This window comes from Streptopelia decaocto, assembly GCF_964273445.1.
Source record: "Streptopelia decaocto genome assembly, chromosome: 1".
In the NCBI taxonomy this organism is placed as follows: domain Eukaryota; kingdom Metazoa; phylum Chordata; class Aves; order Columbiformes; family Columbidae; genus Streptopelia; species Streptopelia decaocto.
The window spans coordinates 208,166,435-208,181,882 of record NC_138663.1 but is presented as its reverse complement, the minus strand read 5'-3'; the positions used below and the strand labels follow the sequence as shown (position 1 = coordinate 208,181,882).

Sequence of the window (15,448 nt, the reverse complement as noted above, 5' to 3'; positions counted from 1 at the left end):
AACAAGTTAATTTTCATTTGAATATTGGGGGGGGGGGAGGAAGAAAAATAATTGAAATTTGCTGCCATTGCCCCATGGCAAAACCACCACCACACAGGCAGATGAGACAGTAAAAGCTCCAGCAGGAGGAAGCTCTTGGCAATCTAAAGCTGGGTTCCTAAATTTGGGATGTGTCGCAGACTTAATTCTGTCTTGCCCTTTTATCCTCCCGTCCAGGTAAATGATGAAAATAGCCTCACTGGACTTTTTTTTGTTATAGAACAGAGTGCTAAAACTCAACCGATGTCAGCTCAGAGCTGCCAGCTGCTCACTGAAGTAAAGGACAGAGAACTGCAACACCCAAGTTGGTTGTGAGATACAAAAAATCTTAGTTTATTTAACAATGTTGTTAACACTTAATACAAAGACACAAGACAGTTCTGTTTTTCAGGACTTTCCAGACTGTATTTCATCTCCTCTACCACCAAAACTCCGCTCTCGGAGAAATGAACGGGACAGCACTGAACTGAGAAATCAGTTACTTGAGGGACATTAAATTCAGTTTTGCTTTTAATTCTTGGCTGACCTGATTTCCTTTTCGTCAAGCTTTGTAACATTTTTATTTCCATTCTACTCCACTAATGCAATTCACAGGTACAAAAATAAGGGCAATTCTAGGACAATGTAAAACTCTGTTCTACTTACAGTTTTATTCTGAAGTCCTAGAATTCCTACAAAGGCTTCTTTGAAATGACCCCTGATCAGCCCCATTCAAGTGTTAGATGCAAGAGGTTTTCATTGTTGGTTTTGTTTTGTTTTTCTAAATAACCCCATAGTGGTCACAAATGTCAAACCCTGTTTTAAATATCTATAAAAGCATTTATTGACCTAGATGTCTAAGCTTAGGTCATTAAAAGAAAGGTTAACTCCCGATAGTCACTGCAATGCCTTCAGTTTTACAGCTTATTCTGGAAGTGCCACAAGTAGAATCTGAAAGATACAAGACACCAAGTTTATGTCATTGACATTAAAAAACAAGCTTATTCATCTTTACTAATCATGGAATAGTTTAGGTTGGAAGGGACCTTCAAAGGTCACCTAGTCCAACCCCTGCCATGAACAGGGACATGTAGGTGAAGATGTAGTAACAACAAAGTATAAATCATAGAGTCATTTTGGTTGGAAGAGACCCTCAGGATCATCAAGTCCAACCATAACCTAACTCCAGCACTAAACCATGTCCTTAAGAACCTCGTCTAAACACCTTTTAAACCCCTCCAGGGATGGTGACTCCACCACTGCCCTGGACAGCCTGTTCCAATGCCCAACAACCCTTCCTGGGAAGATTTTTTTCCTAATATCCAATCTGAACCTCCCCGGTGCAACTTGATGCCATTTCCTCTCATCCTATCACTTGCTACGTGGGAGAAGAGACCAACACCCTCCATGCTCCAACCTCCTTTCAGGTAGTTGCAGATAGCGATAAGATCTCCCTCCCCTCAGCCTCCTGTTCTCCAGGCTCAACAGCCTCAGCTCCTTCAACTGCTCCTCAAGACTTGTGCTCTAGACCCCTTAGAATCTGTTGTTTGCAGTCACAGAGGACAGCGCTTTACTGCAAACCCGCACATTTTCAGAAGTGCTGAGCATCCTTTCCCTTTGGCAGCAAAACTCCGGTCAGCCAAGGACAGCACGCGGTTGTAGGTCCATGCCCTGGAAGACCCCGCCACACACAGACACACCAGTTGCTTCGGAACAATCACTGCAACCTCGTGATGGGACAGACAAAACGCCACTTATTACAGTGGGAATGTCCCACATCAACTGTCGGCAAGTCTTCCAGGCGCTTAGGCAGGCAACTGTCACATCTCATTAGGGTAACGAGCAGTGACGTGCAATACGAGCGTCCCACAAGGGCATCGCTTTAGAGGCAGGGCGGCGCGTTGCTCTCTAAAGGATCACCAACAAGATGTTTCTGGAGATTGTTTTTGCAGTTCAGAAGGCTAAAAGGGCCGAGCTGTTCCACACAGCACTGAGAAGATCACAGAGTGCAGAACTGATCCACACACGTGCTCAAACTTGCTAGTGGGGTGATCAGCACAGACCTCCAAGAACTGTTCCTCAACACCACCTCCACCAGCACTTTTGGGCTTCTCAGAGATCTGCTGCCAGCCAATAACTCTCCTTAATCCCACTCATGTTTAAATCAGGACAATAAGCATTCCAATTTCAATTTTCAACAGCACTATTTACTTTTTTTTACTAAACCATGGACCAAATTAATCTTGGAGATGTGAGTCATCAGAGCCAAGTTTTCCATTCACACTTGACTAGAGCTGAAGAGTTTTCCTTAATTTTAAATCTGTCCATTATCAAAGAAAATAACTATCCAGTGGCAACACAACCAGTATATTGACTTTATTTTTGCAAAGTCCCTCTCAGGGTAGGAAGAACAACTGAAGAAAATCTTGAGCTCTCACACCAAACAAGAAATACTAATTCAGGCCCAGCAGCAGGGGTTGAGATCAGAAAGTGAACACAGGGCTGCTCACAGACTTTCAGAGCTGCAGGACTATTAACAAAGAAAAAACAAGGAATGCAGGAGGAAAACGGATGCGCATCAACCACAACAGCCTTTCTGGGGCACCGCAGCCTCTTTCTCAGTGACGCTGTAATCCCCAACCAACTACTTCTGACCCATTTCCATTGATTTTTTTAACGTGTCACCTTCCTATTTGTGGCCCTTTCCTCCTCTCCTCCTGTTCCTTTCTCTGTCCCCCAAGTTTTTGGGGTGGATCACAACCCCACTGTGTTTGTGCATCTCCACAAAGTCACAGAATAATCCGTTTTTCCTCTCCCACCCAGCACCACGGAGGAAACGCTGCCACATCTTGTAATGCCACCGGCAGGAAAAAAGCAGTACAGGTTGTGGAAGGCAAGAGGGCACAACCACCTAAGCAGAGTGTTCATCTCTAGGTTGGGCACTTCTGACAACAATCCCATCCAGATTGCTCAGGAACTTTACCGGGAACTGTTCCTACTCCACTTACAGCAAAGGAAGAGCTGGACTTGCAGCGCTGTGAAGTGTTCGCCCCCTTGAAAGGCCTGGGAAATCTTGTAATGATAAAATAATGGATACCGAGGACAGTAACTTCCCAGCAATGGCTCCAGCGTTCACGTATCAGCATCTAAGAGCCTCTGTGATCACACCATTTTTAAATTTACTAAAGAGCTGACCTGTCTTCTAGAAAGGCACAATGATAGAGGTTACCCACGTAGCAATCATTAAACATCTTTCCAAACCTGTGATAACCACAGCTGCCTTTTCCTTCTCTAAACCACCATCATCCTGCTATCACAAGATACATCCCATAGGAGATCTGGGATCGTTTGCCTTACACAAATTACAAAGTCGGAAGGCTCTGCAGGACTGAAAAGCTTTGGTGTTGGAAGACAGAAGAACTTACAGAATTATACGTCTGCCTCAGTGATCGACTTCTGCGTCTTCAAACTGCCCCGCGACTACTGGTGCTGTGTCCACCTCCATCCCATCTGAAAAACAACAGTGACGTGACTCGCGAGCAGAAGATGGAATCACAGGAAAGAGAGCGAGTGCCCTCTGTTGATAAGACACGGCCAGAGCAGAAAACTCCCCTGCTGAACTTCTGAAGGAAACCACTGTCCCCACAAGCGTGTGGGTTTGTTCCAGCTCTACCACTCCACCGCTTAAAGACGCCACCGCTTTCCTACAACCTCGTCTCACCCTCTCTTATTAAGACTTAAACACTCAATTTAAACTGTTTCATTTTTTAAATGAAGTTTCGGTGTAACAAATGGCATGATTCCATCTAATAGCTTTAATTACCCTCCAACAGAAAGAGGTTGGATCCTGTTCTGAAACTGCTCTCAGCCATCATCAGGTTGAAAAAGAACCAAACTGAACAATTGCTCTATGTTACAATGTCGAAAAACAACAGAATTCTGAAACCAAGCAGCCCTGGGAATATTAATAATAATAGCAAACCAAGAAGCCATACCTAACAAATAAGATTCGTAAGGCAAATAAAGTGGATAAAGATGGCTTTGAGAAACATGACATACTTGCTGTCCAGTTTATTTCAAAATGTTGGGGTTCAGAAACCTGATGAAATATTCAAATGAAGGGCATTGCTAAAACATAATGTAAAGAAAAGCTTAGGTGATATACTCATATAAATTTATTAGAAGTTGTGGAACACAGAACCTATAAACAACTGACAAAGCAAATAAAGATTAAAAAAATCATCCCTGTGGACGAAAACAGATGAATTATTATTCTGGTGACTAGTGCAGGCGACCTGATAGCTCAAATTCACAACAGCTGCACTAGTTTTCATCCTTCAAAACTATCAGGTCATAATAAACCACTGAGATTTGTATCAAAAAAAGACGCAATGCTACTAAACTACTCTCCTGTTCTTCTCCCAGATGATCTATTTCTCCAGTGAAAACAGCATGTAGAGAAGGCAAAATTTGAGAGACTAGGGTTTTCTTTTCTCCCAACAAAAAGAAACCTTAAAGCCACCTTTGAACAATCAGTTAATGAAGAGACAGCGTCCCTCAGAAAAGCAGATTTGTTGTTTTAGATCTATTCCAGTGTATTTCAATGATTATGAATTCACACTGAAGAATTAGTGAGAATTATTAATTTACTATTTAAGGTATTTAAAAAAGAATAGTATTACCTGTTTAGAGTGGAAATTGTTTCCAGTGTAGACTGACAAGCGGAAATTTAATCCTAAATCAACTTCACCCTATCATTATTCCAGGAAATCCTGGCCAGACTGGAAAATCACTGCTTTCGTATATTTTAGCATAAGAAACACACTTCTTACCTTCGTACTCCCTGACTGAGTCTTCTGTTCTCACCCCGGCCATGTTGTACTGACTGCTGACAGACTGGGCCAACATCCCTTCCAACCTCTCCAGCGTGGCCTGACCTTCTGCCGTTAAATGCAACAATCCTTCCTCGTAAGTGCAAAACGTCGGGATGTCACCTTGTTCTAGCTCTGCAAAAATAACAGCTTATGTTCAGCAGCAGCCTGGATCAAGTCATGGCAAAGGAAGAATGCAGTTAAACAAATTATTCTTAAATTAAATGAGATTAAAAGGCTTCTTATGACAGTTACAGAATATACACTGGGAACGGGAAAGTCTGATTTTTGTGTCGTGAGGCTTTTTGCTGAGTTCCAGTGATTCAAAGACTGGTTGGGGTTGGAAGGGACCTCTGGAGATCATCCAGTCCAACCCACCTGCGAAATTTGCAACAGATTTTTCGGCAGATTTCTGAGTTTTTATACTCTGTGCTATTAAACAAGGAACTTAATAGACTAAACCATTCTCGTGGTAGATACCACAGAAGTTCCAGGTATCCAAGTGCTGGTAGGTATTTCAAAAGAAACATCAGTTACGAACCGTGGGCCTCAACATCGTACTCGTCCCCTTCGTAGTCATTGTCTGAATCTTCGTCGTCGGGGTCTGGGTGCAGAGCTTGGCATTCGCACATCGCCGCAAACATGGCTTCCACTGCCGGAACACAAACCAACGCAAACCTTAATCGTTTCTCCAACAACAGCCCCAGAGACAAGAAATCCCAGACTGAGTGATTAGAGAGACAGAGAATATTCTTTGCCAGAGCCACCACTAAGTGTGTATTTAAAAATATCACCCCAGCAGCCATGCTAGGAACAAATCATAGAATCATTTTGGCTGGAAAAGACCTTCAAGATCATTAAGTCTAACTGTTAACCCAACACTGTCACTAACCCATGTCCCTGAGAACCTCATCTCCACATCTGTTCAAACCCTCCAGGGATGGTGACTCCACTAGTGCCCTGGGCAGCCTGTTCCAATGCCCAACAACCCTTTCCATGAAGAAATTTTTCCTAATATTCAATCTAAACCTCCCCTGGTGCAACCTGAGGCTGTTTCCTCTCATCTTCAAATCAAGTTTCCTAGATCCAGCCTGATGCTTTAACCTCTTAACAGCACTTTTCCATTATTTCTTTGACAATAAAGGCTTATCTCCGGATGATTCAGTCTGTGATTACCCCACTACAGGATTCCTTGTAGCTTCTAATAAGTTAGATTATTAAAACTTGGATCCAATTGTAAGTTCTGCACCGGACAGGATCCAACTGCTTTCCAGTGCTAGTGTCTGGACATCAGCATGTTCCTCATTAAATTATCACTGACTCAAATATCACTGAATTTGTAATGAAAAAGATGTTTCCCATACAAGTTCTCTGCAAGCATATATAGATAAAATTATCTATGTCATGTATTTATACTTAGAAGTCTCTATATTAAAGCATTGGAATTTTCCTTCAGAAGCAGCTGCTTGGAATATTAAAGTTTCAAGCAAGATAAAACAATTTGCTTCATTCTTCTCAGCTGACAGAAATCAATTAGAGAAGGACACTACGGGATCATGTCACTATATCCCAGTGTTTTCCACATATAGGCAGGACTTCAGCTAAAATGTGATTTCCCTCTTCACTTACAGGCTGATTTGTCGCTAGGTACAAATCTGAATTCCGCAATTGGTTCAGCATCATCATCACTGTCTTCCTCCTCCTCCTCTCCTTCTGCCAAGGGAGCCTCTTTTGTCTCCGCTTCTTTAGGAAATTGAAAGATGTAAGAGAAACATGTTTACTTTGTCCAAAAAAAGTCACATTTGTTTATTCTTTCAGGAACAGACGTAATCAAGTCAGAAACCTGGACAAGAGAGGCACAAACCAACCCACTCCCATTCACATTATGGATGAGTTACATACAGCATCTTGACAACACTTGAATCCACGTGAAAATGTCTCTATTTATAATTATAACACTTTGGTTTTCTGTAATGCTCACATGATGTATCCACGTACATCAGGAAAACTGCCTGGGTGTTATTAAAAACAACCATGCTTAATAAAAAGCTCCACAATTAACAATCATCATAATTTACTTGCACAATGCTATATATGTATTTTTTTTTAAATACATGAATTTTACGTATCCTTTAACAGTCATTAAATCAATGAACATCCAGCGTGGCCTCTCAGAGGACTGTGACCTTTCCAGAAGATCTCTACTTGATTTCTCCCCTGTTCCCAGCCGGCCCACACGACAGCAGAGCTAGAAACTGCACCCGGAGCCAACAAAAACTGCAGGCAAACCTGTGCTTCTCAACTCCTGTGCACTACGTATGGGAATAAATAAGCAATAATGTGATATTTTACTTTCCATAAGCACAAAAAAAAACCCACAAAGAAGGTGGCTCCAGTTCATCTCTTTGTGGATGGGGATGCAGAATTATTTTCTACAGGGGAATAAAAGAAATATAGTTAAGGCTGTTCCACCGAGAGTGGCTTTTCTGACATACAAAACGGGCACCACTCAGAATATGAAGAAGCCAGAGAGTTGTGGTCAATGGGGCAGAGTCCAGTTGGGGCCTGGATCTAGTGCAGTGCCTCAGGGGGCAGTGCTGGGGCCGGTATTATTCAATATATTCATCAATGACTTGGAGGAGGGAATAGAGTGACTGTCAGCAAGTTTGCTGGTGACACCAAGCTGGGAGGAGTGGCTGACACACCAGAGGCTGTGCTGCCATCAGAGACCTGGACAGGCTGGAGAGTTGGGCGGGGAGAAATTTAATGAAATAGAACAAGGGTGAGTGTAGAGTCTTGTATCTGGCAGGAACAACCCCAGGTTCCTGTATAAGTTGGGGAATGACCTGTTGGAGAGCAGTGTAGGGGAAAGGGACCTGGGGGTCCTGGGGACAGCAGGATGAGCATGAGCCAGCACTGGGCCCTTGTGGCCAGGAAGGCCAATGGTACCTGGGGTGGATTAGAAGGGGGTTGGTCAGTAGGCCAGAGAGGTTCTCCTGCCCCTCTGCTCTGCCCTGGGGAGACCACACCTGGAATATTGTGTCCAGTTGTGGCCCCTCAGTTCCAGCAGGACAGGGAACTGCTGGAGAGAGTCCAGCGCAGGGCAACAAAGATGCTGAAGGGAGTGGAGCATCTCCCGTGTGAGGAAAGGCTGAGGGAGCTGGGGCTCTGGAGCTTGGAGGAGACTGAGGGGTGACCTCATTAATGTTTACAGATATATAAAGGGTGAGTGTCAGGAGGATGGAGCCAGGCTCTTCTTGGTGACAACCAATAATAGGACAAGGAGTAATGGGTTCAAACTGGAACACGAGAGGTTCCACTCAAATTTGAGAAGAAACTTCTTCTCAGTGAGGGTGGCAGAGCCTGGCCCAGGCTGCCCAGGGGTGTTGTGGAGTCTCCTTCTCTGCAGACATTGAAACCTGCCTGGACACCTTCCTGTGTAACCTCATCTGGGTGTTCCTGCTCCAGCGGGGGGATTGCACTGGATGAGCTTTCGAGGTCCCTTCCAATCCCCGACATTCTGGGATCCTGTGATTCTGAGCCAAGAAGCTGCCAGGCAGCTGCCCCAAAAAATTAAGCATCCAAAAAAGCCACACAGTCCTTTTCCAAGTGCCACCCGCAGGCGCAGCGTTACTGCCAAGCCCAGTGCTTTATTTTCATGAAGTCAACTGCCAAGTGCCTTTTTCTAAAAAAGGGGCGAGGAAAAGGCACACACAGGGTGCAAGAAAAACTTCCAGAGGAAGAACAGAATGTACCCTGCCCGACTGAGAAATGAAGAAAGTGGAGAGGTTTGGGTTTAACGCTATTTGGTGGTTAAAACTGCAGGCCAGGGATAGACCTGAAAACTAAAGAAACCTTCTGCTTGTGGTAGAAAATTCACTGTAACTAGAGCTCAGCTATTTAAAAAAACAAGCAAACAAACACCAAAAAAACCCGACAAACAAAAAATCACCACCAAAAAAAAAATAAAATAAACCCCAAAACCCGTCTATTAAGGATTTATAGATAAGAACTATCACAGAGTATCTGTATTTTCAAACATCATTATCAGAATGAATTAAAAGCTGGAAACGTCTTCAGACAAGGCTCAGTTTACTTCAAAATAAACACAGTTAAAGGAAAATGAGGAAGAAGAACCAAGAGGTTTACATACATGTTCTCTTGTTATTTGTAGTGATAAACTGTCAGAGAATATTAGTAACATAAGAGAAGGAAATAAAGAAGAGTATTAACAGCATAAAATCGCCTCTCCCGCTTCAGAGTTTTGTCAGGACTTTGAGTATACAGAATAATTAAAGAAAAATTAGATGTCAGATTTTAACTTCCAACTACAATGACCAAAAACATGGAAAAATTGCATACACTGAAATAGAAAGCTTGTCTTCTCAAAGTCAAAGCAAGAATGGCCAAATGTTGGTTTTGTGGTAGATCTACAAAGATCCATTAAGCCTGTAACATGAGCTATTGTCTTTTTTAACAATCTTGTGAAGAAAATGAATGAAAGCTTGCAGGGTAATGGGAAACAGCAGGAATTCATAAAGCCTGAATAAGGTAGCAACATTAACATAAATTCAATAAAGCAACAACGATACTCAAGCTGGAATCACAGGGAGACTGCAGAGGAACTGACTTGTTTAAAATGAGTATGAGAGAAAAGAACCGATATTCAGCAGCTCCAGCTGTAAATAGTCACATGCTGAGAGTAGAATTGTACAGAGGTGACTGTAAACAAGGGCAAAGCTATAGTTCTAAAATAACCATCCTTCAGGAAAACTGACATGAAAATATAAGATATTACTTGAATGAAGCAAATCATTTTTAAAAAGAAAATTTAATCTTTTTGAAGAAGAAATCACAGTGCTCGGGACTGCGTGGGAACACGAAGCAACGCTCCGGGCCTACCTTCGAATTTGGCGTTCACCATGACGTACAAGTGCTCCCATGGGTAGGCGGTCAGATCCCTGGAGACAGCGTGTAAACTTATGGTGGGATAATCCAAGGAGAAGCCAACTCCGGAGTTTTCCAGCCAAGACAGGCGACTAATGAGGGGTTAAAAAAAACCCACACTGGTTAGAAAAGGAGGAATCCAAGGTATCTGACTCACGCCTGCAGAAACACAAACCAACTCAAAAAGCGAGTAATTCGGGACAAGGTGCTTACCCACTCTCGGGTAATATGCAGTCCCGGACCTAACCTAACTAGCTGTTGCAATGGCATTAATTGATGGTTGAGGTAAAAGAAACCTTTTCTTACAGAACACGAAGCTGAGCAACCTAAACACATCTCAGCTTTATCTACATTTGCAATAAAACCCAAGTTTCTTTCCATGTCTGTTCATTTTCTCCTTCCTGTGGATATCTGTCATCCCAAAGATAATTACAGTGGTTCCGGAGCGTGATTCGTAACTCAAACTGTTAAAGGGTCTTGGATTTTTCAAGATAAAGAGAAGACTATGAAATGAAAAATCACTACCATCATTTCTGGGGGATTATACATCTGATGAGGGTACAATATAGCCTGTATGTAGGAAAACCACCAGTTCTGTGATCAGCAGGGCTAAAAAAGCCCAACTCTGGCACTAATCCGTGTCCCTGAGAACCTCATCTACACGTCTGTCCAACCCCTCCAGGGATGGTGACTCCACCACTGCCCTGGGCAGCCTGTTCCAATGCCTGACAACCCCTTCAATGCAGAAATTTTTCCTAAGATCCAACCTCAACCTCCCCTGACACAACTTGAGACCATTCCAACACCCTCCATGCTCCAAGCTCCTTTCAGACAGTTCAGAGATCAGAAGGTCTCCCCTCAGCTCCTGTTCTCCAGGCTGAACCCCCGAGGTCCCTCAGCCGCTCCCATCACACTTGTGCTCCAGCCCCTCACCAGCTCCATTCCCTTCTCTCAACTCGCTCCAGCACCTCAAGGGCTTTCTTGGCGTGAGGGGCCCAAAACTGCCTCCAGGATTCGAGGTTTGGCCTCCCCAGGTCCCAGCACAGGGACGGTCACTGCCCTGGGCCTGCGGGCCACACCAGTGCTGGTACCAGCCAGGATGCTGGTGGCCTCTTGGCCACCTGGGCACACGCTGGCTAACGTTCAGCTACTGTTGACCAACACCCCCAACGTGGTTTCCTCCCTCTCACAACTTACGTGCTCTGACATCTGCTTCCCCCCGTTTTCACTCTCGTCCCTAACCACAGGAAGACACAGCACAGGTTGTCACCACTGAGCTGTTTCCTCCTTCCTATAAGAAAGATCAACGTCTTTCTAGCAAACAAGAAATCAAACCCAAGCTCCTCTTGGGTGTCTGCGATTGGTAAAGTCATATAGTGAACAGAAATACCGAGGGGCAGAGAGATCTCATCCCCACACAAAACCCAGTGTTTGCAAGTTTTTGTGGAGGGACAAAGCCAAGGAAAAGGTCACAGAAGATCCTCGCTGTGGGAAATGAGGCTGAGACCAAGAGCTGGTGAAGTAGCAGCGAGGAATTTGTTTCCCAGCCTCAACCGGCCAGCTCTCAGTGTTTACAGCTCTTGATGGAGAGTCAGTTCACGGATCCAAAGCCGCATTGTCTGCCTGGCTCTCCCACAGCACGACACTCAGGCAAACGCTGTTGTTTTCTATTCATCACCAGCAAGTGACCCTGGTAAAAGCTCTGTGACACACTCAGAACGTGTTGGGAGGAAGCTGGCAGACACAAAAATGTACTGAAAGCAAGTTAAAAGGAGATTCAACATCATGTTTCGAAAGCAGATGCTGCGTGAACAGAAGCCTTTGTATCTGTAACCAAACAACTAAGCAAAACAGTAACTGAAATTCCAAAGAGATTGCTTTCCTCGAGGAACACAACAACACTAACAAGTTCGGGTGGATCAAAAGCCCCTCAAACAAGATCACTCATTTTATAAACACATCCAAATTTAAATGTTTTAAAAGACAATTCACTCCTCAGTGCATGTTTTAGATGACATTTTTGCTCTAACAACACGCTTCTGCTGCAGAAATAGATTATATTTAGAGTGCTTTTCCATAATTAAAAAAAATTGCATTGCCTTAATCAATAAGCTATCTTCTTGAACTAAACAATGCAGGGAGGATTTAAAGCAAACTACAATGAGCTTGGATAACAGATTCCCAAATAGCTCGACTGCTGCCTTGTGAGAATATGCAGTGTCCCCATCATTAACACAACATCAAAGTTTGGCCATGAGCTGACAATGTGCACTTGCAGCCCAGAAATCCACCCGCGTCTTGGGCTACATCCCCAGCAGTGTGAGCAGCAGGTGTGGGAGGGGATTCTGCCCCTCTGCTCTGCTCTGGTGAGGCCCCCCTGCAGTGCTGGTCCAGCTCTGGGTCCTCAGCACAGGACACACATGGACCTGCTGGAGAAGGGCCAGAGGAGCCACAGGAATGATGCGAGGCTGGAACAGCTCTGCTGGGAGGACAGGCTGAGAGAGTTGGGGTGTTCAGCTGGAGAAGAGAAGCTCTGGCGAGACCTTACTGCGGCCTTTCTGGACTCAAAAGGGGCCTGTAGGAAAGATGGGGACAGATTCTGAGCAGAGCCTGTTGCGATAGGGCAAGGGGTGATGGTTTTAAACTAGAGGGAAGATTCAGGCCAGACATAAGGAAGAAGTTTTCTATAATGCTGGTGACTAAACCCTGTCCCAGGTTGGCCAGAGAGGTGGTGGATGCCCCATCCCTGGAGACATCCCAGGCCAGGCTGGACAGGGCTCTGAGCAACCTGAGCTGGTGAAGATGTCCCTGCTCATGGCAGGGGTTGGGCTGGATGAGCTTTGAAGGTGCCTTCCAACTCAAACTATTCTATGATTTTATGATTTCAGAGAACCATAGTAATACCATGTTTTTAACGTGCCAGCTGAGCTGCACTCCCTTGCTCTGCTCTTGCCTTCTTTAAAACTCCATTTACAGTGGGAACAGTGGGGCTGACCCCTCACTGCCCTCCTTGGGGGCCTCCCACACACAACAGCCCCCCCTTATCCGAGTCCCCCACAACCCCTTTTGGGCAGCAAAGACCCTCACAACGACCTCAGAGAACAGAGCGACTCAGGGTGGGCCCCACACTCCCCACAGGGAGATAAACCCTTGAGAGAGAGTCCCCACACATGCCACCTTCTCCCCTGGGTCCCCACCCGCCCCCAGGGAATCCCCCCCAATAAGTTACACTTGGGGGTGTTGATCAACAGACGTCTGAACATGAGCCAGCATATGCCCAGGTGGCCAAGAGGCCACCAGCATCCTGGCTGGTACCAGCACTGGTGTGGCCAGCAGGCCCAGGGCAGTGACCGTCCCTGTGCTGGGACCTGGGGAGGCCAAACCTCGAATCCTGGGGGCAGTTTTGGGCCCCTCAGGCCAAGAAAGGCCTTGAGGTGCTGGGGGGAGTTGAGAGAAGGGAACGGAGCTGGTGAGGGGTCTGGAGCACAAGTGTGATGGGAGCGGCTGAGGGACCTGGGGGGTTCAGCTGGAGAACAGGAGCTGAGGGGAGACCTTCTGATCTCTGAACTGCCTGAAAGGAGCTTGGAGCCAGGGGGGGTCGGGCTCTGCTCCCCAGGAACAAGTGACAAGACCAGAGGAAACCGCCTCAAGTTGTGCCAGGGGAGGTTTAAATTGGATCTGGGGAACAATTTATTGCAGGAAAGGGCTGTCAGGCATTGGAACAGGCTGCCCAGGGCAGTGGTGGAGTCACCATCCCTGGAAGGGTTTAACAGATGTGTAGATGAGGTTCTCAGGGACACGCACCAGTGACAATGTTGGGTTAACGGGTGGACTCGAAGATCTTGAGGGTCTTTTCCAACCAAAACGATCCTGTGATTCTATGATTCTGTGAGGTCGGCCCCCTCGGGAGAAGCCCCGCACTCCTCTCACTATCGGTATCCCCGGTCCCGCCGGGTCGGGCTCCCGCAGCCCCTCAGAGCAGCCCCAGTACCTCAAGGCCTACGGGGGTCCCCAGAACCACCACCACCCCACACGCTCCGGTGCCGCTCCCCCTCACCTCTCGGCGATGTAAAGCGTGCCGGCACCCAGACTGCGCCCCGCCAGCACCGCCTCCGTGTCAGGCTGCTGGTGCCGAACGCCTTCGGCCGGCGGCGGGAACCGCTTCAGAAAACTCATGGCGCCGCCGCCGCCTCCCTCCTCCACCATCGCCGCCTCCTCCGCGGCCGCCGGAAGCGGAACCGCCCCGGCCGCTACGGGAAGCGGAGCTCTCCGCGGTGCCCGGCCTCTCTAGGCACGTCTCTATGGTGCTGGGGCGGGGGGGCGGGTGGCGGCGCCATGTTGGAGCCGTTCCCGCCCTCACGGCCGCCGTCGTCCCACAGGGGAGGGGACGGTGTTTGACCGCAAAATGTCCGTGGTCCTGAGGGGGAGGCCGGGTGTATCTCCAGAGCGATGCTGTCTGTGCTCCGGCAGTTTTTTGAGTAAAATTTTCACGATCTGGAAAAGAGAAGGAGCGAGGAGCACTGAGGTGATCCCTGACAGGATGAGCATAATTTGGCTTGTAATTGTCTTGTTGGACAAGCGAGAAAGGAAAAAAGCAAACACAGCAGCTTTTCAGTGACCGTTGCCAGATCACGGAATCACAGGATCCTGTAAAGCCGGGGTCTACAAAGTGGTTTTAAAAATAATAACTCAGATCTGTAAGCACTTCTCAGTTGTGCATGAATAATGTGAAATTATGGTGCCTGTTAAGGTAACATAGGGGATCCAAAAGGGAGATCTTGAACGGTATCTGAGAGGTGTAGATGGATTTGTGTTTCTGTGTGGGGAAAACTGCCATGAACCATCATCCCTCACTTGTTTGGCTTGTGGCATCTCCACAAAGACACCAGTTTTCAGGAGCTCGGTGGATGTACAGAGACAATCTGAACATTGTGTGTCTGTAACACACCTGTATAATCACAGAATGGTTGGGTTGAAGGGACCTCTGGAGATCATCCAGTCCAACCCACCTGCTAACGCAGGGTCACCAGAGCAGATCACACAGGAAGGTGTCCAGGTGGGTTTGAATGTCTGCAGAGAAGGAGATTCCACAACCTCTCTGGGCAGCCTGGTCCAGGCTCTGGCACCTCAAAGGAAAGAAGTTTCTCCTCATATTCAGATGGAACCTCCTGTGTTTCAGTCTGTGCCCATTGCCCCTCACCCTGTCCTTTTCACCACTTTTACGTGGATGGGCAGCAGCCAGTTCCTGATGGATACACCTGGAGTGGAAAAAGAGTCACAAGTACCTGAATTGCTTAAAGGGGATCCAGCTGATGTCCCTCAACAGTGAGCGATCAAGTTGAATTAAGCCACTGCAACAGAGCAACATGGAGTTCGTTTCTCCTCCTACAGACAAATGTGAGTCTCTTGTGTCACATACCAAAAGAAGACTGGAAAAAAGATGCTTTATGCCTAGGCTGGGAAGTTGGTTTTGAGGACGAGGCTTTAGGAAGGAGAAATCTGCATTTTCCTCATTTACAAGATCCCGATACATTTTCCAGTACAGAGTGCTGCATCTAACAGAAGTTGAGTGAGTGAGCAGACATTTCCTACAAGTTTACGAATGAAAGAGT

At 46.2% G+C, this 15,448-nt stretch overlaps 2 protein-coding genes across 5 annotated transcripts in view; one reads left to right on the top strand and one right to left on the bottom strand.

Annotated features, from left to right (window-relative positions):
* Window positions 1–15,448, top strand: part of AQP11 (aquaporin 11) — a 73,466-nt gene that overhangs the window by 16,009 nt on the left and 42,009 nt on the right. The window contains exon 5 of one of the 3 annotated variants that reach the window (XR_014185608.1): window positions 8,203–8,258. The exons of 1 other annotated variant lie outside the window; for it this stretch is intronic. The gene's annotated coding sequence lies outside the window, so the exon portion shown is untranslated. Of the gene's footprint in view, window positions 1–6,707; window positions 6,765–8,202; window positions 8,259–15,448 lie in introns of those variants that run through there. One more of the 3 variants, XR_014185609.1, reaches the window with a different exon arrangement.
* CLNS1A (chloride nucleotide-sensitive channel 1A) lies at window positions 347–14,095 on the bottom strand. Of its 2 annotated transcripts, none has more exons than XM_082068064.1 (7): window positions 13,894–14,095; window positions 9,792–9,928; window positions 6,519–6,629; window positions 5,431–5,541; window positions 4,851–5,024; window positions 3,444–3,528; window positions 347–969 (listed from the first exon to the last, which is right to left on the bottom strand). In XM_082068064.1, the coding sequence occupies exons 1-6, from the start codon at window positions 14,040–14,042 to the stop codon at window positions 3,461–3,463; spliced, it is 750 nt and encodes a 249-aa protein (XP_081924190.1). In that variant the 5' UTR covers window positions 14,043–14,095; the 3' UTR covers window positions 347–969; window positions 3,444–3,460. The 2 variants fall into 2 exon arrangements, with proteins under 2 accessions (XP_081924190.1, XP_081924189.1); XM_082068063.1 differs by having other exon boundaries at window positions 6,519–6,632; window positions 13,894–14,092.

Coding starts and splice junctions, on each gene's coding strand:
- CLNS1A (XM_082068063.1), bottom strand. CDS start 14,042: ATGGTGGAGGAGGGAGGCGGCGGCGGCGCCATGAGTTTTCTGAAGCGG. Junction 5,025..5,430: donor GTACGATGTTGAGGCCCACG/GTTCGTAACTGA, acceptor TTATTTTTGCAG/AGCTAGAACAAGGTGACATC. Junction 3,529..4,850: donor CTCAGTCAGGGAGTACGAAG/GTAAGAAGTGTG, acceptor GTTGTTTTTCAG/ATGGGATGGAGGTGGACACA.